The sequence below is a fragment of the Pezoporus wallicus genome, unplaced genomic scaffold (assembly GCF_028554395.1).
Source record: "Pezoporus wallicus isolate ANWC-B61680 ecotype Strahan unplaced genomic scaffold, APGP_CSIRO_Pwel_v1 contig_5104, whole genome shotgun sequence".
Lineage (NCBI taxonomy): Eukaryota > Metazoa > Chordata > Aves > Psittaciformes > Psittacidae > Pezoporus > Pezoporus wallicus.
In genome coordinates this window covers 185,748-211,213 of record NW_026637335.1, presented here as the reverse complement: position 1 = coordinate 211,213, position 25,466 = coordinate 185,748, and the positions used below count along the sequence as shown (strand labels likewise).

At 41.8% G+C, this 25,466-nt stretch overlaps 1 protein-coding gene across 1 annotated transcript in view; it reads right to left on the bottom strand.

The window, feature by feature from the left end:
- COL4A6 (collagen type IV alpha 6 chain) overlaps nt 1–25,466 on the bottom strand; it is a 120,884-nt gene that overhangs the window by 13,488 nt on the left and 81,930 nt on the right. The window contains exons 6-27 of the mRNA XM_057404745.1: nt 22,287–22,403; nt 21,354–21,422; nt 20,600–20,635; nt 20,118–20,180; nt 19,462–19,497; nt 19,300–19,341; nt 18,474–18,566; nt 17,391–17,444; nt 15,934–15,993; nt 15,147–15,191; nt 14,184–14,237; nt 13,447–13,516; nt 12,411–12,521; nt 11,485–11,634; nt 9,841–9,945; nt 8,926–9,086; nt 8,021–8,200; nt 7,267–7,450; nt 3,480–3,551; nt 2,945–3,052; nt 1,622–1,843; nt 1,216–1,377 (exon numbers count right to left, since the gene is read on the bottom strand). Coding sequence (XP_057260728.1) covers nt 1,216–1,377; nt 1,622–1,843; nt 2,945–3,052; nt 3,480–3,551; nt 7,267–7,450; nt 8,021–8,200; nt 8,926–9,086; nt 9,841–9,945; nt 11,485–11,634; nt 12,411–12,521; nt 13,447–13,516; nt 14,184–14,237; nt 15,147–15,191; nt 15,934–15,993; nt 17,391–17,444; nt 18,474–18,566; nt 19,300–19,341; nt 19,462–19,497; nt 20,118–20,180; nt 20,600–20,635; nt 21,354–21,422; nt 22,287–22,403 — 2,194 coding nt within the window. The remainder of the gene's footprint in view (nt 1–1,215; nt 1,378–1,621; nt 1,844–2,944; nt 3,053–3,479; nt 3,552–7,266; nt 7,451–8,020; nt 8,201–8,925; nt 9,087–9,840; nt 9,946–11,484; nt 11,635–12,410; nt 12,522–13,446; nt 13,517–14,183; nt 14,238–15,146; nt 15,192–15,933; nt 15,994–17,390; nt 17,445–18,473; nt 18,567–19,299; nt 19,342–19,461; nt 19,498–20,117; nt 20,181–20,599; nt 20,636–21,353; nt 21,423–22,286; nt 22,404–25,466) is intronic.

Genomic DNA, 25,466 nt, shown 5'->3' with positions numbered 1-25,466 from the left:
ATGAAATGGCTGCTTCATTTAAGACAAAACACACACAATTCAAATCTGTACATATTAAAGATTTCCTTATAAGCTTCAGGCTTTGTTACCGTCTGAGCATTCTCACTACAATGGTTCTTTGCCTGCTGGCTTGATTAGCAATAATAAGGGGTATCACCTATAGTCAATGCAATTCTCGTAGCATTTAAAAGCTAGGTTGTTAGTCCATGAGCTTTTATGCTACACTGCATTTTCTCACCTTGACAGCCTATGTGAAGAACCCACAACCAAACAGTGTGACATCAGAAATGGAGAGTTGATGATAAATGGAATAGAAACATGGTGAAGGAAAAAACAGACAAAATATGTAAACAGAAAGAACAAGGGTACAAAAGAAATTAATGATTCAGAGAGACAACAGCTGCAAAAAAACTTCATCATTTAGAGTTTACTATCCTAGCAATGGGAGGTTTTAAAAGCAGTTGAAGGAATGTCCTATATAGCAAACACTCCAAAAATGTAAAACAATGGAGAGGTAAACAGAATGTCAGTACCTAAATAATCTTTAAACCTCTATGATTTTCATCTCATATGACATATGACTGCTTTCATTCCTTTGCTGTCACTGTGCTCCAGCACTGTCATTCTGCATGTCAGAACAGACAAGTTATGTCACAGATCATTATCTACTAATTCCCAGGTCCCTCTTTGCTTGGTTCTCAAGTCTTGCCTATATTGTCATCATGAAACACTTCAGTCAGTGCAGCTTGAGCAATACTGCTGAACTCAAGTGGTGGGGTTTTCCCCCCTAAAAATGAAGGGAAATAGCTTTTTCTTCTGCCCCAGAAAAGAGAAAGAGAGAGGAGACAAGTGCTTGTTCTGCTGAAGCCAACGATTTTTCCATCTATCAGAAGTCACATTTCAAGCAACCTCATACATTAGATGTGCATCGTCAAGAAAATGGGAAATAAGAATTAGTCAGTGATACAGCAGCCAGCATGTGAGAGCAGAGATGTTCAAAATGTGAAGACATTGAAGATGCTTTCTCCTGCCTTGGGGCAACTTTTCTAGGCAGGAGCTGTCCAGCAGTCAAGAGGTGAAAGGCTCTAGTTCTGCCTTCTATTACCCCTGACCAGATAGGAGCTCACTCCTAGCACATACCAAATCTCTCCCACACTTCCTCAACATTACAGCATTCATCTTAGCTATTTGTCTTCATTTGAGGATGTTACATACCTGGTGCTCCTGTAAGGCCAACTGACCCCAAGGGTCCTGGTTTTCCCTTAATGCCAAAAGGGCCTCCAGGACCAGGAGGTCCTCGCAATCCGGGGACACCCACGTATCCTGGATTACCCTGTTCTCCTTTAATACCCAGGAGGCCTGGTCTGCCATCTAACCCTGGGAACAGAGAGGTGGGAGGTTACAGAACAAATAAAACAAAATTCACACTTTTAGTTAAAAACTGAGTTTCAATAAAAGCGTTTAAGTTACATTAGATTCAAAGAGAAAACTAGCAAACTGCCACCTGTGAGCAGCTTAGAGGACACCAAACACAGTATCTTAAAGAGAGGTAGGAAAGAGGAAAGCTTTCTGATAGGGAAACAGCTTGACATTCCCATACAGAAGCAGTATCAGTGTTTACCTTTTGGTCCTGGAAATCCAGGATCACCTGTAAGCCCTTTGTCACCTGGGTGTCCAGGTCGGCCACGCTCTCCCAGGGCCCCACTGTCAGCACCAAACACATCTCCAGGAGCTCCTTTTGTCCCAGCTAAGCCTGAAGCACCCATTTTGCCAGGGAAACCATCTGTTCCATCCAACCCTGGAAGTCCCTGTGGGCCTTGCTCTCCTCGAGGCCCAGGGAAGCCTTAAAGAGAAAACCAGAAAATGTCACTCAGCAGAAGTGCAGAAGATCTGCTTCCCACTGCATCTCTAACACCAAAATCAACAGCTTAAACATTTATGTGCAAGACAAACTTGTTTGGAAAGTTGCAGAATGTTTCGGTACCAAATTAGAATCAGTAATTGGTGACAGAAAGTGATGAAACCGTTTAAAACAGCTTTACAGGCTTGGTTTCACTACATGGCAGATTGGGCACAAAGGACAAAAAGGAGGAAGATGGCCATTTCAGGCTACGGACAGGCAGTATCTCACTACCACTATCAGCCACAAAAGCTGCAAAGAGGTTATATTCATCACTTTCTAACTTATTCATCACTTTCTAACTAGCTTTCTAACTCTGTCCTCTGTGCCAGACAAGTTCTGGCTCTGTGCAGCAGAAGACACTGGCAGCCTTGGTACCAGTAGGACAGGAAGTGCTCTCACTGTACTGGGCAGACACTGAACTGCACTGCTGTGTGCATGTGCCAGCTGCTCAGGGGTTATGCCATGAAATCAGCAGCCTCATTACGATGCCATCTCCCTTTGATAAAGTGAAAGGATAAGAGATTTCTTCAGCCATATCCAGAGAAACCTGATGGATACACAGCAGCTGGGCTTTACGATGCTTCCCTCACCACCTCAGCTTCTTGCTCTTTATTTACACAATCATCAGAACTTCCCACAGCTAAAATGAGCCCAAACACTCTGTGCAGTGTGCCTTTACCAGAGTACCACATGGCTTAAACAAGTGTTACATTAAACTTGTAGTTAACCTGAACTACAACATAGCACATGACTATGGTCCCTGAAGAAACAAACTGTGCTGCCTGCCCCCTTTCGTTCCAGCAGCAATGTAATAACGCTATAGGCAGGTAACAAGTATCTTGAATATTACTTTGGGTTTTTTCCAAGCTGCAACCATTTGCTTGCAGAGATTGGATTTGGAAGGAGCACAGTGGAACTCTCAGTGGAGCACTAGGAATGTACCAGGCAGAAGAGTGGCCTAGAAGGTCACACAACTCTTTTGACAGAATATTGTACACATTAATCAGACAAGAAAAAGAACTCCAATAACATCCCTCTTACCAGGTTCCCCTTGCAAGCCTACTATTCCTGGAGACCCTGGTTGTCCTTTTGACCCATGTAATCCAGGTTGGCCGGGAATGCCAGGAAAGCCTTTGATGCCTTTGGGACCTAAGGGTAAAAATATATTAATAAATAATATTAATGAACAAACAGTGGAAGACAAATGCACAACACAAGAAAACAGGATCAAATCTTTCCTGCAAAGCTAGCGCTGAAAACACTTGCTGGATACACAATTTAAGCTAAATAAAATGTCTCAAAGCTAGGGCAGTTTCATCTGCTACACACACACAGAAGGAGAGGGGTTGTGTTCAGGGGCTACTAGAAAGGGAAAGAATGGCACAGTCATGATGATCCTCCATGGGATTTAAAACCAGTCTGAACAACAATAACAACAGGAAAGAACATGGTTGTGCCAGTTAACTCTCTGGAATAACTATCACTCAGAGGAGATTAATTAGCAGGTATTTTCTTCCTTGAGGAATAAGTGCTTCCTGGTAGTCAGCCAGTGCCTTACAATCAGCTTGTCCCCTACCTGGCAATCCTGGGAAGCCGGGAGTCCCTGGGGGCCCATATGCTCCAGGAACTATGCAGGGCAAGGTGATACCTGAAACAAAGAAACACTGACCTTACACACATCCCCTTTCAGAGAGACTGTTGGAAGAGGAACATTCAGATCCAGATGTTTTTTGCAGGACATATCAGAAGTGGCTGTGAGTGAACCTACATCAAACAGTGCTCACAGTTCAAACAGGCATTTGGAACCTGGTGAATCTCATCCCTACTACTTACTGGCTTACTGCATGACCACTGACAGGTAGCAGCTACTGCTGTGGACTACTTGTAGCATGATATCCATGGCTCCTACTCAGCAACTGGTCCTCTCTGTGGTAGGGGCTGGGACTCAGAGAGCTTAAGACTTTCACATGAACGGCACATGTAAGGTAAAATACATATCTAGGGAATATAGACGGGTGTTTAAAAAACCTGTCACCCAAGAAGTTTAGGCCAGAGAGATGCACGCATGGAAGCTGGAATAGCAAGGGGTTTTATTACAACTGTACTCAAACTGCTTCTTCCACAGTGTGTCAGACTGAGAAATAACCACAAGACTTAGAAGTTTATTAGCAGCAGATAAGGCTCAGCAACTGCAGACTTCCACCTCTCTGTACCAGCAATGCCCCTTCAGCAGAATGGAATTTATGTGGCATTATTACAGTTGCCAGCACATCAGATTTACCCGAGATCTCAAACACTTCCAGCATTCCTCCTTGCAGGTCACTGACAATTTCAAGCCACATTCCCAGAGTCACAGAAATGATTATCACAAAACCTGATTTGAGACTGTGAATCATGAAATGCTTCCAGTTACTTTAAGAGAAGTCTGTGTGAGAACTAGAGAATTAGCTCCTATGCTGTAACAGCTGGCTTAGCCTTAAACCCTCATACATGTACTAAAACTGAATCTAAAGGACTTTAAAAGCTATTTAGAGAGATTACATACAAAAGATGACTATGAAAGCACATCTGGGGAATAGAGGTGGGTTTTTTCATTACTCTGAGCACTTCTATATGCACAGAGAAGCACCTGCCTAACTGCATTGCTGCCCAGTATTTGCTAACTCACCTCTGGCATTAACCACAAGGCTGATTAAGGATGAGATAATCACGTATCACAGACACATTGTTTCCCATTTCCTTACAGCTCTCTTTGCAGGATCCTTCTATTCAAGCCCCATTCCCAGACTGAGAAGCAAAATTTAATTCATCGAGCACTCCAAACCGTGACTGCTTTCAGCCCTGAGGAGGTCATCTGCTCTAAACCAGGCAACACTGCCAGTATTTCTTCCAGCACAGCAGCACAAGTTAAACATTTCTGTTCAGAAAAGATTAACGTTTTCAGTTGATTAACAAATTTTATTCATCAAAGACCCTGAGTCAAACTATTTCCTAGCTAAATCCAAACAAATCAGTGCACTAGGTTCCACTGTCAATGTGGCTGACAAAGATGTTAATCAGCGCCAGTCCCAATATCAACCCGAGGAACACCACTTGTCATTGATCTACACTTGGACATCAAGCCATTGACTACAACTCCAGTCCAGCCAATCCTTATCCACTGAGTGCTCCATCCACCAACTCCATGTATCTCCAATTGGAGACAATGGATTACTTGAGCAACAGATATTTCATGTGAGGATAACTGAAATGCAAATAGGGCTGTTTCCTTGTGTGCTTTGCAAAACGATGTAAGCAAGGCTTAGTTTAAAATTACACAGGGAAAACAGTGTTGCCCAGCTACTGAATACCCTCCCTTACCACAGTTTACACAATACTATCCCAATACCAAGCAAATGAAACAATTACAAAGAAATCCTGTCAGACATAAAAGCAAAATATGGGTAATTCCAACATTTTTAAGTAATCTCATAAGACCAGGTAAAATTAGTCTGGGTTTTTACAAAATACTGAGTTAGACCATCCCAAAGCAAGGCTATTTCACCCCAGTTTAACACACGTGGCATGAACTCAAGCAAAATTCCTCAGTGGTATCTTTGACATGGTAACTTCAGTAGGTCACAGCCTCTTTTTAAGTGTCTTTCCTCATTTTCATGGTAAGGCCTTTCAGTCTGAGCAGTATAAGAAATGATTATTTCTTCAACCCACACACATTTCTTTAATATTAGATGAAACTTACTACATCAAAGGGTCTTTTAATGTATGCAAATTATTTCGTAGTATGGAGGGAATGATGCATTCACAAGTTTTCTTACACATTTCTATGGAGGTGCAAACTGAACTGGCTAATGACTTAGTCACACTTTCCCACATCCTTTGACTATAGATACTCTTCTACAAAGGACCATTCAGTGCTAGCAAAGCTTTGATGTAGCATTCATAATAAGCTGGCTTCTGATGTGCTTCTCAGAATATCTAGAGTTCATATCACACATAGAGCATTTTACTTTTATTTATCTTATAATGCAGTTTTAATTGAGGTGGATTTTGTAGGAGGCAATTTACCAAACAAAGATGTATGCACTCATAGCTATGAATTAGTAAAGCCTTTAGCATTTAGCATGTGACCTGAAAAAAAAGCTTATGCAGACTGTTCCAGGGGGACATTAACACTAGCTGTCTCCTCACCCCATCCTAACAACAACCCAGCATGACACTGATGTGAGGTAACACGCCACCCAGCATGTCTGTGCAACCTTCCCAGTGCTATTCCGGCCTCACTCTCTGGGTTTAAATTCCCTCCACCAACTCCTTATACTGCCACGGTCTTACTGCCAAGGTTTCTGAATTCAGAACATCAGTTTATCAGCCCAGAAACCAATGCAACAATATTATGCTTGCAAATATATTACTGATTCTGCATTATTGATACTGAGAGAATTATGAATCTAGAAGCCAAAGTATACATAGAATGGAAAATACACTGAAAACCAGCAGCAGCAAAGAAAAAAAATACTGTTTATCTTAAATTACATTTAAATGGCTGACATGGAATCAAGACATTAGGTCTTGCTCTCTGTAGTAATTTTGTTAGGAAAACATTTCCCATTAATGTTTAGACATTTGATTTTGTAAATCAAATGTAAATCACTTTGAGAATGAAAACAAAACCTTATCAAACCTGTATTTACTTATCACTTGTCATTATGGTATGCTTTAGGTACACGGAATGACGTACCAACTGAACAAGCTGTAGTGCCTCAGGAAGCAATCAGCTTCAGTCATAACTGAACTCCCCCCAGACCGGCTTATCCTGGCAATGTTTCATTCCCCAGTGCCTGTTCATACATACAGTGTGCTACAGTTTAAAGAAATCTGGACCTCTTCCTATTTCAGTAATAGCTCTGAACTGAATAGCTCTGAACTGAATAGTTCTGAACTGAACTATTACAGCAGTTCTGAATAATGCTCCCCAAGTCTCAGACACCAGGGAGTCACTAGTTGTATCTAGGAAGTAGGTTGTGCTTTTTAAAAAGGTCATTTTATCAGTCTTCCTAACTGCTGTTAGTGCTAAATGGTGCTCCAGCAGTAGGCAGTGGGTAGCTCCATCCAACACCGAGAATTTGAGTACCATTTCAGTATTTGTTGCTTATTATCTGTGTCCTCTTGAGCATGACAACTTGAGAAAGCTGTGACTGCTGTGTGAGGTCTGGGGAGCTCACAAACCAGTTTCAATTAATTTAAAGAGAAATCTTTAACACAATCTTCTGGCCTGGGTACAACCATAGCAGTAAGCTGAGTGCCATTTGACTTGTAGCAGCTTTGAACCTCTCCAAATTAAGAGCAGACCCAGCAACACCTACCTGGAGGGCCTGGAAGACCTGCTTGTCCTGGAAGCCCATCCACCCCTGGGTCACCTGGTGGCCCACGGAGTCCACTGGCACCTGGATATCCAACACCAGGAGAACCAATTTCTCCACGATGCCCCTTGGAGCCTGGTAATCCTGGCAGTCCTTTTTCACCTGGGAAACCTAGCCCACCATCACCCTGTGCACAGCAAAGACAATGACGGCTGAAAGTCAAAGAGATGCAAAAGGATACCACAGCTATCATTTTAACTAGAGTTTAGCTGGTTCTGTGCAAGGTTCAGATGGGCCTGGGAAGGTACATAGAAACCACTGTACATTATCCATCATTATTTCAAAATGCAGGAAAACTCAGTGACTATTAAATATAATATTTTATATTGGTTTTGCCAAAATATAAATATTACATATTCTGAAAGACATTTAATTTCTTTTTAACAAGAAAGATTCTGGTATGATTTTTTTATTCCAAGATTTGACTCAGAATTACACCTACAGTTTCATTCATTTTTTAGGACACAACATAAACCAGCACTAGGGTCTACTCCAGTACTGGAAGTTTATCTTTTGAGTGGGCAGCCAAAGGCATAATGAATGCCAATTATTAATCCTGACCAAGACAAATCTGTGCACAGGGACTGTGAGCTTTTTATGTATTTGGAGACTTACCACAGGCTAATCAGGCCTTTTCTATTGTCTCTGATCCTTATGTGAATTCTGAAGCACTGCTGCTAAACCAATGTGAACTTACTGGAGGGCCTGGTGGGCCTGGCAAGCCTGGAAGTCCATCCCTGCCAGGGGTTCCTGGGATGCCTGAAGGTCCTCTGGGTGCTGTTGCACCGCGGTCCCCAGGCGCACCTCTGCCTGTTGCATAGGTCGAGTCCCCTTTTTCTCCCTTAAGGCCTGGAAGACCTTGCTGACCAGCTGAAGCCTACAGACCAAAAGATAAACCAACAGGAATATGAACGTGCAGAGAAAGCACTGAGTCTTCTTTCCTGTAACTTGGTGTGCTGCATTTACTGATGCTGATAAGGATGCTCCGAAGACAAAAGACTGGTATCTTTGTGGACTATGATTTTCAAAGTAAACACTGCCAGTGAGCAATGCTCAGCACTTTGGAAAATCCTGTTTGTTACGGGTGCCGTTTCATAAAACCACAGCTCAACTCTCACTAACACACATAGCATACAGCAGTTGAGAAGGAGACTGCATTTAGGCCACAGTTTTTACAGCTATGAGCAATGATGTGGAAAGATCCCACCACTTGATTTTCCAGGTCTTCTCTCCAGGCAGTTGTAGATCTGCTTCCCCAGCCAGCCCTTATTTAGGAAGACCGTGGGTCTAATCCATGTATGTCTATTAGCCAAGAAGCCCTGAGGTGAATAACGGTTACTGTTTTTCTCTTGACTGCTAAACACACAGTTCTCAGAACTTAAGAACAGCTTTTTCTCCCATTTTTTACAGGTGAGAATTTCTCTCCTTTCAGTTTCTTTTCACAGATCAGTTCTGGTTTGTCCTTTTTCTTTTTTAAAGATCCAAACAAGAAATTATGCTAAGAACTGTGTTCTGCTTTAACTACAATCAACACCTGCAATTGTCAGGGGCACTTTTCCTCCTCCAATTCATGACCAACAATATAAACTCTTCCTGCCTTACCGGAGGGCCTCGCAGTCCTGGTGCACCCACACTGCCTGGGTCTCCACCAATGCCTTTAGCCCCTGGCAAACCAGGGCTTCCTGATGGACCTGGTGGACCTGAGATGCCTTTGAGACCAGTTCTTGTAACTCCTCCATCACAAGCACAATCACCTGGCTCTCCTGGAAAATACAGTGAACACCCCAAATTCAGTTTCATTTGAATAAAACTCCTTTTCAGTTGCAAGAGCTCCAAAAGCAGTATTTCATTCCATTAGGACAAAGCCATTCTCATATGATTTGATTTTGTGCCTACTCTGCTCAGGTGATGTGTCAGGCAAATGGAGCCCAGGTTTTGTCCAGGTTAATTTCTATGCAATGCCTACCATCAAATCAACATTTACAGCATCAACTTCAGCACTTCTTTTACCTCTTCCCAAAGGTTTAGACTCTCCTAAACCCATCAGTCTCCTAAACTGATGGGTTTAGTGCTATCTGCATCATCATGGCTTTTGCCACTGGTTCTGTCACACGCTGGGACCCAAAGTCTCATCATTTTTAGCACAAGGGAGAATAAAATTAAGTTTCTCTGTCACTTCCAGCCTATATAGCAAAAAGCAGTGAACAAGATTTTATTTCCAAGTCTCATTACATCTCATGACTTTAAAGCACAACTTACTTGGCTAATTTTCTGGGTATGAGATGTTTATCTGCCATTTGCCTGAGCAGAGTAGGAAGTAGGAAATAGAATTTTGCTGGGAGTGCTGGGCACAACTCTAAATTGTAAAGGCTGTTGGCTCTTTTAATCCATCTCAGCCTCCTGTGATTTGTCATAAAGACACTTCCACCTCATCCCTTAGGATATTAGCCACATGTAAATACCTTTCTGAGGCCCAGTGACTGCTAAAAGGCTCTTTCCAAAACACGAGTCAATTACCTTTATACCCTTTTGGACCCAAAGCTCCTGGTAGCCCTCTTTGTCCAGGTTCCCCCGGGGCCCCAGTCCTTCCATCCAGGATCGTGTCAGGGGGGAATGAAGGGCCTGTATGTAAAAAGAAGGCAAGCAAAAGCCATGAGAAGGCTGGATTTCCAGCTCATTCATTACTCACAATTTCAAAGATGCAACCAACAGAAATGGCACCAGATCAAACTGCAACTGCGGAAGTTAGATGAGGAGCTGGAACCAGGGTTGGCATCACAAGCTGCAGTCCTTTGCCCTGTGTTTGCTTATAGCGTCTCATGCAGAAAAGCAAAAAATGTGGATGCAAGTTTCATTCCTTTACTCCCTCTTTCACTGCACTTTAAAGAATTAACAGTTGGCTGAAGAACTCACCAAACTGTGAATAGGTTGCATAAAGAAAAGCAAATGACTCAGTTCATGCAGATGTGCCTTTACAGCTCTGGGAGACAGTGAGACTCATATGGATAGAAGCTGAGGGGACATACTGGTTATTGCAATGACTGGCTATTGCCCTTTTTGCTGGCACAGAAGCTATCACACGTGAGCAATGTCTCTGCTGCTTCTGGCATGGCAGAGCCATCCCCAGGGCTACTACCCTTTAAGCATTAAGTTGCTGCAGCTCAGGAAAGAGACTAAATGGCAAAAAGGTTAAGGGCCCTGTTCCTCACTTTGTAGCTGTAGCATTATTTTCTACATCTGTTTATATGCTGAATAGAATGAAACATGAGCTCACAGAAACAGCAGTGGAAATTGATCTAACAATCTAAAACTACAGGGTGGGAAAACCCTTCCCCTCAGTGACAGCAGTAAGATGGAGTGCTGACCAGCACCCATCTGATGTTCCATGAAACAAACTGCAACCATCAGCTAAAACCAGCTACAAGAGCTTTACAGACTCTGCAGAAAAACAAGCTGTATTTGATTAGCAAACAGTTATTGATAAGAGAGCATTTATTTCTTCTCCACAGAAAATCATTTCAGACCATGCTCATTGGCTCTGTCTGGGAGTGTGCCCAATTTTGAAAGGCTGGCTCTCAAAAATAGAACTGGTTGTTTCAATTCAGCTTATGCCAGAGGGTAAAACACAGGGTTTGTGTAAAATCAACCCTTTTAATGTAATACTCAGCTTCTGAGGAAAACAAATCTATGCATAATTAATCCAATCACAAAACATGTAAAAAATGAAAACACATTTCCTTAGGCCTGAAAACTGTCTCTTCAGGCATCCTACCTGACTCCTGGTACCCAAATAACCTACTCACAAGACTAGACATATACCCTAGGTGCTCATAAGATCATGGTCTAGTCTTTATCTAAGCCAGTAGGAAAGTACTGCAGACCTTCAATGTCCTCTGTGTCATAACTTGTGCCCACACAGCCTTGTGCCCTGGTCTCTCAGGAAACGCTCCCCCAGACAATAATCAGCTGTATTTTCTTACCTCAGAGGGGTGGCTGCTGATACATATATTTAAAGTTGTGAGTTACGATCACAGTAAGGCGTCAATCAAACATTTGAGGTTTACAGATGAATAATCCTCACTGGCAAATAAATAACTTTATAAATTATTGTCCTGTTTCACTCTGAATCCAGCAGGAAAATAGACAATAAAATACACATACGTGGTGATCCGGGCAATCCTGGTGCTCCCGGCAGACCTGGTAAACCACCTCTGCCAGGAGTGCCTGGTAATCCAATCGTTGCTCTTCCTGGTTCTCCCACTTCACCCTTCACACCTGGAATTCCTGGAGACCCTCCAGGACCCATTCCATCTAGATAACAATGACACAACGATCAGCTCTCCATCAGCAAACACATTCTAGTATTTAATGAGTAACTGCTGTGCCCTGAACTGCACTCATGTTGGCACAGAACAATTTATAACTGCACACAAAGGAAAACTCCCTAATCAGAGGCATCAACTGGAAAATCTTCACAGGGCTGCATTTAAGTCCCACTGATCAGTCAGACAATGAACTATATAAGACTGAATTTTATTAATCTTTGAGTGAGATAATATCCTGCATAACACCTAGTCTCTGGATCATTGCAGGCAAGGAGCTCACAGATGACATTCAAGTGAAACAGGAACTTTCACGTGAAACCTTTGATGGGACAAACGGGTTCCACCTACAGCATTTTTTTCCTAGCCAAATTGCAAATATGAAAAGTCATTAAAAATATATTTCAAAAACATTTGCTGTTATTTAAAATATAGGAAAGGTTCTGCCAATCAACTCATTTGAAATGGAAATCAAAGAATCAACCTCCTCTGTGTGCTGCTATATCACGTGTTCACACCTGAAGCCTTACTTGGGCTGTAATTATTGTGGGACTAATTCTGCTTCCGTTCCACTTGGTTTCCCTGTGTATATTCCTGCCTGCTATGTCTCAGACATTCGGAGCAGTCTGCAAATCAGGCAGCTGAAGAAGCAGGGAGAGGCTTGCTCCACCAATACCTTCACCATCTCCAGGTCACTACCCAGAGTCTTCTCAGCAACAAACACAGAAAACAGCCTGCTAAGGGCACTGTCAGCAGCTGCTTTACCTCTTTCCAAGCCTGGAAACCCTGGAGCTCCTGGAAAGCCTGGTAATCCACTGATCCCTTCATCTCCTGGAGGACCAGGTATTCCTGGGTTTCCAGGGTCACCCTGGGCACCTGTTAGACAAATACAGAAAACAAGAAGGAAAGATCTCATGAGAATTTCTGCTGAAAGACTGTTCGGTCAACTACTGATCTCATAGACAGCAAAGGCTGTAAAGCTGTTAGCAGTTGCCTGTTAGTCAACGTTAACAATGGGAGAATTCCTTCTGACCTGTTAGAGGTTGTTTCAAACTTGACTGCAAGTGAAGGAGGAAGAATAGGAGAGATCATACAATTTGTCCCCTTACCTTTATAGCTTCAGAGGCTGTTCCCATCCAGGTCTCATTCAGCTCCGGTGTTATTTAAGCTCATTTTCTCAACAATATCCTTACCACATTGTATGACAAATAAAAGCAGAATGACATTCAGAATACCTATTTCTACGCTACACAAGGAACCCATTTTTCATTGATTGATGGCTTGGCTTTGCGAACGAAGATTTGGGAAGGGCTTTACCCACGCTTACTACAAGCGCAATGATGACTACAAGGGCAAGGTGGGATAGGCAAATCCAGATGGAAAAAAGGCTGCTTGGTCATTCAGGATGTTTCCGAACAAGACTGATCTCCTGAGTCAACCTCGAGCAACCAATGACACCTTATCACCTGCCATTTCATCCCTCGCCTGTTGCTACAGGGCTTTGCAAGCGTGAGTAAACCCACAGGTAACTACACAGCACTTCTCTGTGCTCTCACAGTCAGCCTCCTAGGCACTAAGTTTTGTCCTGCCTTGAAATATATCATTCTGCAGTGTGGGGATGAAAGTTTCATTGCAAATTCTGAAGCTATAAACATGGGACAATGGTATGTGTATACCAACAACACAGAAATGAAAGAAAAAGTAAAAGGAATGAGTTAGACCCTTGGGAAAGTGGTAAGAGGGAAAGCTGACTCAGAAAAAGGGCTTTAGAGGAGTTGCAAAACAAAATGGAAACATGTACCTGAAATGACTAAACCTTCCCTGTCAATAACAATAGGAGGGCCTGGGGGACCGGTGTCACCTAATTCACCCTGTAGAAGAAAACAGATTCACGCTGCATTCAGATGGATGATAGAGGGGAAGACTGCTTGTCCAGAAACAGACTGTATTATGGTAGCAATGTCTGTAGTCATTCCCTGACTAACCATTACTCTTTGTCTTGGTGAAGAATATACTTTGTTCTGCTCTTAACCACCATCTGCTGTCCTGACTGACCTACTTCCTGTCAGATGAAACTGAGGACTGCTTCAGAGAAAGTGTTTGCTGCTATCCAACTATCTGAAGGCATTCCTTCCTCTAACAGTATTGAATCCTCTTTGAAATAGCAAGTGCAAAATCTGTCCAAATCACTGATCATTGTCCAACCTGCCATCAGATTTATAATATAAACACCAGGCAGTGTACACGTTGTTGCTTCTTCCAGTAATACTCTTCAGCCCATAAACCTGTATTACTACTACTTCCACGTGCTCTGCACAAAAAAAAGGCCTTCAGTACTAGCATTTCACATGTATGCCAACATATACAAATCTTGGTAGCAGTTAAGTGTTTTCCACAACAAACTACTACCCAACCATTTCCCACTCAGTTTCCAGATGTCTGACTGCCCACACTGTGAGATACCCAGCAAATGTTTGCTACATATTGCCTATATATAGCACAGAAATGGAAATCCAGTATTTCCATGCGAGAAGCTACCTTCATGCCTTCAACTCCATCCAGTCCTGGATAGCCTGGAAGACCTGGATGACCCTGGGAAGTCACACAGGGGAACATTATTACACAGTGAGACAATAAGACGGCAGTATTCGTTAGCTGAGACATCTGCAGCACCTGGACTTGAATCACAAACCTAGTTCATTGTCCTACCAAACATCTGCAGAAGAATTAAACAGAAAACTGATTTGTCAACACTCACAAAATACAGGATCTCCTTTAAGTCTCCTTGTGCTGCAAAGATGGTGAGAACTGGTGAGCAGGCATGAAGAGGTCCAAATCAGGAGACCTTGGAGTTCTCACACAACTGTGGGAACGCTTGTGGAGTGAGGAGTCTAGAACATTATTTTCCTTGTCGCCCACACTTTCCCTTCCACAATATTCCCCTCCAATCAAAGCATTTAAAGTGACACAGGGAGATCCAGCTCTTCATTTCCTGGCAGCATTCTCAGGGACACCAAAATTCCCCTTCTGGTTGTGTGACTAGAAATTACACAGAAGTGATACACTGTTCTCTGTTGGGTGACATACTCAACCTGGCCCAATACGGACTGCATATCACACTGCCACTGCAGGCAAAATGGGATATTCCAAGAGCTCTGGAGCAGAGAACCTTAACTTTAGAGCTTGCCTGTGATTCAGAAGTCTCAGACAGCTGTAGGCCCCAATACAGACTATACACAGTACTGCTGAGGAACCTGGATTATTCCAGGAGGGAATTACAATTTCCAGTCTGTGGAGGTGGTCCTCTAGACATCCAGGGATAACTCAACAGTTAAAGGGATACAGAGTTTTACATGGACCTTCGACTTAGCTCTCACTAGTTTAATAAGGCAGATGCATTAACCTGTCAGAGAACTTGAAGCCACTACATAAGGAAGTCAGTAGATCTTAAGCACCTGGGTGGCTTCTTCAAGTACAGTTAAAAAATAAAAGAAATTTCACCTTTCTCCCTGGAATCCCATCGGATCCATCCAGTCCTAAAAGACCCTGGGAACAGCAAAAAAAGATTAACTCTCAGAAGCTCCATCTCAATCTGGTCTTATTGTATCAGGCTCCAAATATCTCAGCACCAAAGAATGCAAAGGTAAAACTTTCAAAAGGAGAAGCTACCACTGACTTTCCATACAATATTTTCCAAATACTAACAATCATAATCGAGAGAATTCAGCAGAATAACTGATACAAAAAGGCTTCTCTTCTTCAGCCATTGTCTTTCTAATCAGCAGCTCCAGGTAAGTAAGTCATGGAGTCCCAACCTTCTAGGAAGTCTGCACTTATAAAGCCACAAGAAACAATCAAGACTTTGTAACTTGACAATTTACTCTACACATACAGAACAAAGTGCCTTGGTCTTCCTGTTGTGTATAAGCCCATCTCTGCAGGGTCATGGTGCTTTGAAGATTCTATGACTGGCATGGGACTGATCATGCTGTTAACTCCCAGAGACTGGTTAGACCAGCATCTATTGTCAGCTTGCCCATTTCTCCCACATATAGCTGTGTTCTCTCATGGCTGATCTGGTACTGGTTAAGAGCTTCCTAAAACCTCCGCAAGGCCCCTTTATTATCTTCATTTGGACCTCCTGGTTCTGTTGTTGTATGGCCCTGACTACTATGGGATAGAGTCCTATGTCTGAGACTCCTACATGCTTTGGGAATGGTTCTGCTGATGAAAGGCCCATTTCATGTGTTGGAGAACGAGCATTTAAGGACTTTGCAAAATTACCTACCCTGCCACCTGGTAAGCCAGGCACCCCTTTTTCTCCTTTTTCTCCAGTACCTCCAAAGCCCTGGGGAAAAATATCAATGTTAAATCTGAGATATATTTGGAATTGAATGGCACAGCCCTACAACTAAATGAGGCACAAACCCATCTATTAACAGAGAGACAAGGGGGAAAGACTGCTTCTGCTGGGACTCTTTTGGTCCAGAAAGAAAACCTGTACCAACCAAATCGGCAGTATGTGCAGTACATTATCTTCTTCATTCCCATGACTTCTATCCACTTAAACCATGGCAGATCTCTCAGCAGCAAATGCAAGTAACCCCATGCTATAAACAGCAAAGTTCTGCCCACTGCTACTCTGTATTATATGCTAGATTTAGAAATTATTTCAAATCTCATTTCTTAACAGCAGCAGCTCAAGGGACTGCTCAGAGCACTCTTTTCCATTTCTAAAGCCTACGAATGACACAAACCAAGCATTTTCACACTCAACAATTGAAAACCTTTGGTGTTTTTCCAAGTCAGCAAGAAATATCAAACCCAGAGAGAGAACACCAGGATTTAATTTCAGGAGAGTTACAGTAGTTAAGCAATTTTCAGGCTTCAATCTTGAAATATCTTATAGCTATGGTTAAATTCACACGTATGTTCAACCCCACCAGCTAAAATGGGCCTCTTGTGATGCATAAAGCTAAACATGCAGATAATGGCACCTTTCCAGAAAGGCTAATAAACTGTGCTTCATGTACAGTTTTCTCTTGCACGTCCTACTAAAAACATCTGTACATTGAAGGAACTGGCAAACAATTTATCTTATTAGTCAGAAGTTCCACAAAATATTTATTCCCTAAACTGATCAAATAACCTGTGTTTACAAAAGGTTATAAGCTGGGAAATAACTCTCTGGAATCCAGGGATAAACTGTTGTTCTTGATTCATACAGAGAAGACACTACACATTGCTAAGTTTACGAGCACTAATGTTAAACAGCCCATTTTAAATCTGGATATATATCTAGACAGAAAGACCCAGATGTGCTTCACAGCTTTAAAGTAAAATAACAAGAATATGTTTAGACATAATTAAAAGACTAATTTTTGTTTTAAATATGTCTAGCTCATCAACAAACACTGCCATCAAGTGGCCACGTAAAGGGTACGTCTACTTGCAGGTCTCTAAACTGCAAATTACATGCACTTGAAATAACAGCTGCTTTGTAACGTCTGTAGTAGGACAACATTATCTTCTTTCGGTAGTAGGACGTTATCTTCTTTGTATCTCCAGGATAGAAAACGATCAGATTGCAGTTACACTCTTCAAAAAGTCTTGTGGACGTTTTTATCAGATTTTCAATGTATTCTGGTGCCTAGAAACTCCTGTAGAGACCCTGTAAGCTATTCACAGGGTGTTGTACCACCTAAATCACATTAGGCAGGTATCAAAAACTCTCCTCTGTCTTACCGGGATGCCAGGCAATCCTTTCTCTCCAGGGAATCCTTGGGGGCCTGGCTCACCCTGACAAGCGGAAGAGGTAAACACAATAAATCACTGTGCCTTTCCCCAATCCTCCATCATGCTCCTGACTCCTAAAGTAAGGCCTTGTAATTTATTTCTCAGCAAGTATACTTGACTTGTGTCATCATGTGTCAGATATAGCGTCCCTCAGCACAGTGCTGGTGCATGGAACAAGTTCTCTGTTACTACATCTCATGGCTTTAGAGACCTCTACTTGGGAGTTCTACTGCCCTCCACTGCTAGAAGTCAAACTAGAAGCATTTCATAATGTCATCTAGGGAATTGGGACGTACATGATACTTGATGAAAACCAACAAAATAACACATGATAAGATAAAATAATGTCTTCACAGTCCTGCCTACAAATTCAAGAGTGAGCCAAAAGGAATGGCATTTGTTTAAATATCACCTCACACTAATGCAACTCCACCAAGCAAGACAGTATCTCTCATGACTTAGGCAGGGGTTTAGGCAAGCTCAGACTGGGCTCCAAACCAGTCCGTATAGGCCCCACATTAATTCAGTATACCTAAATTTCATGCATGTAAAGGATGTTTAACTCAAGATCTATACAGCTTCTATAAAAAAGACTGATGAGCTAAAAATATGTATCTCTCTAAATGCCAGGATAACAAAATAAAGGAGAGAAAGCTGATTATTTCAGTAGCGAACATCATGCCAAAGCTGAAGCTTTCTATTTGTTTTGCTGAATGGATTTAGGATTTTTGCTTCAGTTGACACAATTTTACAGGTCCAACAGAAACAAAATAGTTCGTTTTGTTTTAGTATTAATAATGATACTCTTAAAATAGCTTCCAGATTTCTCCATCTGAGAGGTATGCATTCTCCAGTGGTCTGCAATGCTCTGAGCCAAGAAAGTTTTTATCCAATAGCCACCTAGCAGATTAAATTGGTACAGAAAATAATTTTGATTTAGAAATATAACAGCCCTCACTGTCTACTAACTTCATTCAGCCTTGAATGAAGAAGCATGGGGAGGGGGAGGGTTTGCAAATTGCATTTACAGACCTTTTCTCCTTGCTTCCCTTTTGGAAATCCCATGAATTCCAGTATTCCAGTGGATGGTGGGGGACCTGGTGGGCCAGGCAGCCCTACATCACCCTGTTGGCAAAAGGGAAAACTATTAACATAGGCAGAACATGTTTGATTTGAATCAGAAAAAGCCACTCTAATTATATCCACATATTTAATATCTGTGCTTCCGAATGTTAGCACAGACTTTGGTCATGGAAGCCATAAGATCAGACTGAAAATTAAAGTGAAGAGGAAAACATTCCAAAAAAACTCTGGGGACGAATATGAAAGAAAACAATAAACAATTAGAGATGTAGAATGTAAAGTGAATTAAGCCCCAGATTGAGAACTTGGAGAAGCCCATTATGCCAGTGTAAATTCTCACACAGTCTGCAGGACACCATTTAGGATACTCAGACTATAAATTACACATCAGTTGACCCAAAGAATATTCTGAAAGCCAAAAAGAATGAAGTCAGTAGAATAATTCAATACAAGAGGTGAGGGTCCAAAGAAATGGAAAGACAGAGATTCAAGATATCAAAGGACATCACCTCTCCATAACCATGAAAATATTGAACTGAAATGACATTTTCCCCCTTCCTCTCTTCATCCAGAAACAAGCTCCCATCATTTTGTGGTGTACCAATACGTAAGGAACCAGCAAGACTCTCTGGTATTTGGACTGTTAATCGGTCAAAGAGAAGAAAAGAAAAAGAAGGAAATGCTAGAACCTACCCACTTTCTAAAGGACCAAGCTATGATGGGAACACTAGAGTATTAGTTCATGCTCTTCCCATAACAGAACAAATTCACCTACCTTTTCTCCTTTCTCTCCTTGAAAGCCTAATCCCATGTTACCCTAGGAGAGAAAACCACCAATGATGAGCAAGCAATAAAACAACAGCAGCACCATCTATGCCTACAGCATTGTTAAAAAAGCCAATGGTCAGGAGTAGAAAGAAGGCAGGTAGGTACTTACTTTTGGACCTGGTGGCCCAGGGGGACCCACTGGACCCTAAAAGTGAACAAGACCAAGATTTTATTTCTTTTGACTTCATTAGGAGGCATACAACTGGAGCAATGCTGGGATCTGCAGTGGTACCTGCATCTCTTGCCCCAAAGCAAAAGTAACCCATACACATGATCTTCAAGTCTTTAATAGACAGCATAGCCTTTTGGTGCTGTGGTTAATTAAAAGCAAACTTCAGTTCAAAAGCAACAAACACGTGGTTTGTTTTTACCTCTGCCCATTGGAAACTCTAGCAGCACCTTGAAAAATCATCTCTTTAGCACATCTCGTGATGACAAAGGTTCCAAACATGCAAAGGTCAGCATAATCCCTCTACTCCCAAAATAAGGAAGTGCTCACTACAGTATAATGTAGTGTTTGTAGACAGCACTCTAGGACTTGCTGGAGCCCTCATTCATGATTGCTGACCTGAGCACTACTCCAGAGAGAAGCCTTCTCTCTTCTGATTAGATTACACTATCTAAGTTCAAGTATTCTGTGCTTGAAGTCAGCTGTGCTCAGTCCTTTTAGATGCGCACACACACACGTTGTAATGACAAACACAAGGAAGGAAAACTGCAAACATTTTGAACTGTTCAACAAGTGCAACAGGTGAGGTCTCTTACCTGCAAACCTGGTAATCCTATAGGGCCTGCAGAACCTATTGGACCTGGAAAACCTTTTGGACCCTGCAGGAAGAACATAGGGCAAATACAGAATGTGTAGCACTTACCCTATCAAACCCCAACAACGTGAGTCTCAGGAAACATTAAGCAATATCCCCTAATTAAGTATGCCAGTTAAAATACTATAATAAAACCATTTCATATTATTAGATGTATTTTGAAAATCAAAGGAATAGAATTCAATAGTAGAATGGTTTGATTTGAATAAGGAAAAAGTGAACAGATAATAGCAAAAATCTGAGTCCTTCTACCCTACTGTGGATTGACTCATACCACCACACATCTGGAACTGCTCATGCTAATGGTATCACACATGTAAATACATGGCCCACTAATGTGAAAAGCACCCTTGAGAACCAAACAAGAAAAATTACCTACTTAGTATTCTTTAAAATCATTATTCCCCAAATTAAGTAACTTACAGAAATTCCATCCAATCCAGGAAGACCATTTTCTCCCTAAAAATTATAAATGCACAAGTGAAAATTACACCATGTTATTGCAACAAACTATAAGGAACATTAAATTTTGTATGAATAGAAGTATTTGCTGTTAGTTAATATTAGATCAAATGTATACAGGAAAATATTTTTACACCTGTGCTTCCACATTTAAATTAGGTAATGGAGAGGTTCCAAAACTCCAGAGAAATTACAACCATTTTATTGATGGGTAACAAGAGAAACTAAAGTGGTATGCAGAAAAAAATACATTGATTGTAAAAACACTGAAAAATACACTACAAAAGATTTCATTACAAAACCAATATACATATCAAATATGTAAAAGCATTATTATACCAAATTATCTCTATTTCCCATAAATATTGAAGAAATAAAGATCTCTAACTTTTACCAACTACTAAGCATATATAATGTGGGTAGAATGCTATAAAAGTTCTTAATTTTGACCAAAGCCATATGACAGAACATTTCTTAATATTTTCAGTATTTAACAAAGCATGAGGCTGTTAAATATTGGGGTATTCAGTCCTACAAGAGATACTAAACCCTTTGTAGATTTATTCCACCTTTTCACAGCTCTGTATTCAGACATACCCAGGACAGCCATGTCTAACATCATGAGCAACCTGATCTGCAGCATCAGCCCTGCAACCTGCAGGACATCAATGTGCTTCTTGTACTTCATCTTTTCCTACATGATGACAAGTCTTACCTTCATTCCTTTCAGGCTGCCTTGAGCAAAAACAGGTTCTCCTTTAAGTCCTTTTGGGCCAGGGCGACCCTGATTAAAAACAACAAAAAAATCAAGTCACAAATAAATTCCAGGAAAAAAATACTGATTCAGTTTTGAAAGACTTTATATTCAGCGTAATGGACAAGGCAAACTCCTGGCTCCAGTAAACTGCAGAAGTGCCACTGCAGCTTTGTCAGAGAAGCTGTGTTAGTATGAGAACTTACAACTCACTGCAGCTTTATTAAAATAAGGTTCTGCAAGCATTTTCTCTGGTATTATCCTGTTTAGATCAGACTGCCCTTTTATTTTAGGTCTTCAACAACTTTTAAGCTCCTATTTCAATCTGTTTGACATGTGGCAGCCCTCTTGTTCCTCTATGTATCAACACTATTCAGAGTATTTTCCAACATCGTATGAATTTCAAGTCACCCAACCTGTGTTTTTAAGACCAGGCTTTGAATGTGAACAAATACTCAAATAATTTAAAGTCAAACATTTTTTGCTCACACTTCAAAAATAACCATGAACTATTATAAAAGGCTATAATTCCTAAAAGCATCTAAGAGTGCAGTTCTTGTACCTAATCCTACACTCTTGAAACAGAGCGTACAGAGTGGCCGTCCTCTACAGCCAATGGAGAAAAATGGGTGTCTCCAAAAACAGTTCATCCTGACAAATAGAGACAGAACTGGTCTCAAAAGCACCACTCCCTGTAAGAGGGGAGTGCAGATGAACAGATTCACAGGATCTCCACTTTACCCTCAGAGTGGGATTTCTATGAGACAATGATACTGAGCTCTAACAACGCTAGGATTCTTCCTAAGTACTTGGGAGTTACTTTTCCAACAAAGGCATGAAAAGCAAATTCCTGGCTTAGTGACTACAAAACAGCATACTCAAGCTGGGACATACAGGCAGCCCAGGTAGGCCAGGAAACCCATCTGATCCAGAAACACCAGGACTCCCAGTGGTACCATTGCAGCCATCAAGGCCGGGCAGACCTCTAGGTCCAGGTTGCCCAGGGTGACCCTGTGTAAAGGGGAGAAAGAGAGAATGACTGACAGGATGCATTATTTTATTAGTAATACTGTCCTCAGAAAGTGGATAGCTTCCAAATGGCAACATAAAACAAAAGAAACACACAACTCCCACTCAAGTTCAGTGTATGGCAGACTGCAACAGAACAAGCTTCTTCAGCCAGCATTGTGTATCCTCCCCAAAGCTTCAATCCTAGAACATTGGCTGTATTCATTTGATTACCTTTTTCTCCAAGGGATAATTTTCTTTAGTACATAATTTGTGCATGAGTAGGTCCCGAAAGGGTAATACTCATCCCAACACAGTCAGAAACATAAGGCATGTAACACAGTGTAAAACAGCATGCAAGGGTGCACCTGACATCAGGAATGGAAGCTGCTCATGTGAAAACAAGGGCAGAGGCAGACTCAACAATACTGAGCATTTATAATTCCAATCTGCTTAAAGTTTCAGTGACTTCTCTTCCTCTCCAGTGTGGATTCTTCCCTTTAATAGTTCAACAGATGTTACAGCTCCAGCACCAGGCCATTCAAGCAAAAGAGCTTTTCTTGATGTATTAAACTTAAAACTTTAGGCAAAGCAACTGGTAGAAAGATCTAATTAAACTAGAAGAAATTGTTTGTAATGGTCAATTATTAATCAAGCAGAGTAGAATACAATTCTACCTAATTCTGATTTCACACCTCTCTTGCCCAAATTAATAGCTCAATTAATTTGACTGGAGTTCACTCAGCACAGTACTGGTGCAAAGGAGATCAAAGTTTGAGACTTTAGTTACTTTTCCTTCAGTGTCATATGGGTATGCGTTGGCAGAACACAGAAAGGCAGAACTGTCAGTCACACTAGCCAGCTTTCAAGCAGCTTCTTATTCTAGCCTCTTTCACACAGAAATCAGTTCTGTGGCACTCAAAGACAGTGTTTCGTGTAGGAAGAAAAATGAAACTCATGGAGATAGTATCAGTAACTGACAGTTCTCTCCCTCTGCTCAGAACACCCAGATCTTGACTCATCCCAAAAGTACTTTTGTTTGATCCTAAAGATTCATCCTTAAGATATGGCATTAAACAAGTTATGACTCACACTAGGAGAGTAAAAAAAACCAAACATGGATAAAATGGAGATAAAACAGAACGGTAACAATCCTTCATGTTTTAAGCCTGACACTTAAAACAAAACACATTTGTGTTGCTAAAGGTCTTCCCAGTCCAAGCCAATAGCACATGCTCTGACCAAACTCAGGATGAACTTTGCAGTAACGTAAATTCTCATATCTAAGGATCTTAAAATGCCTTCCAAAATGTGGGAATGCTATAATCTTCATTTTACGCATGAAAAGCTGGGGGTACACAGTAGCAGAGTGACTTTCCCAAGGATGCAGAGCAAGTTAGGTCACAGTTATGTAAATACTCAAGCTGATCGCTGGTCTCAGCTGCTGCCAGGAGAGCCATCGCACACTCCTGCTTACTCACACCTACATCTTCCCTTTGCTGGTGTAAGCACAGGCAGGATGGGCAAGTCAGAGCAGGAAACCAACACAGCAGAGAAGTAACTGTTCTGTTTCTTAATGGGGTTAATTTTCAGCCAGAAGAGTTCCTTGGTCCAGCTCATTTGACACCTGCACTGTGACTTGTGCCAACAAAATGGAGAGAAGGGGAGAGAGCCCAGATCTGTTCTCTGTCCATTAAAAAGGTGTAAACTGAATGAATGTGAAGTTTGTCTCCACTACAGGACCAAAGCAGCTCACTCAGACAAGTATAAATTTGAGATTAAACAAAGCCTGAGGACATGGAATGAAGTCATCCCAAAGCATTAGCATCAGGCACCACTACATACATTGTACCAGTTGCCATGATGATTAAAGTTTATTTGTCAAAACACCCACGTGTGTTGTGCAAGCAGAGACTTGCCAAGCCCTGGTAAAGCAACAGGAGAAGGCTGAAGCACCAATTTATTGCCACTTTTAGTCTCTTAGAAATTATTCCATTTGGTTCCCAAAGCTGAAACAAATCAGTGGCAACCCACCCTCCTGCATCCACGCAGGATGTCCCAGCCAGGAGCAGCAAGCCTCTGATGGGACAGGCTGTGACTGCAGAGGGAGGCCAGAGTGGTCAATGGCTACCAGGTCTTTCACCCTGTTTACAGCATCAACAAAACCAGACGCCATGTGGGACAAGTGCACATGTATCTGGTTACAACATAAGGTGACCAGCTGCAAGGTTTAGTGAAGCTCAACAGCCAACATCTGCCCCTCAGAGCAAGATAAGGTGGAGCCAAGCTGCTAATCCTGTAGTGCTGGCCAAGATCCAGCCTGTGGCAGCCAGCTCACTGATGGCCTCATGTCCTGGGAAGCACTTTCGATCTCCTAACTCTTGTACCAACAGTCTGTAAGCAGCCCAAAGGATTTTGGTATCCTCTCCCTATGTGAGGAGGGGTCTCAAAGAGGGGACACAAAGTATGGTCACCACAGTGATTTCTTAGTGTATTAAATAAATCACAGTGATTTCTTATGTGTATTAAATAAACCTGTGGCCCTATCATGCATCCACGTCTGTGGTTCTGAGCCAAAGCGTGACAGACTGCCACACATGCGCACACACATGCTCTCTCTTTTGCTTTAGGAAATAAAAAATCACAGGATTTCCTACTTCCTAGCTAATCTGCCATTAGAGTTCACAGTGTCTTAAGAACCTTACCTGAGCGGATACTGAGCACCCAGAGGTGACTTCCTGGAGACTTGTGAAGTTCTGGCCTAAATGAACCTTTTGCCCAGGGACTTAAAATACTGATTTAAAGAGATGATTTGACCAGAAAACCAGTGGTTAATAGCTTCACTGCTCTCACCTCCTCTAATTCCTGCTTTGGCAGATGTGCCAATTCAGCACAGGCACCTCAACTGACTTAAGGCAGAAGACTTTTACAGCCTTTTCTTATACATGGCAGGGTGACTAGTCTACAGACTGCAGTTAAAACACAGGCTGGAGAGATCACTTGTGCTCTCTGTTTGCACAAAGGGTGACATTCCCTGTGAGACAGATAAGGAAACACGAACTGTTC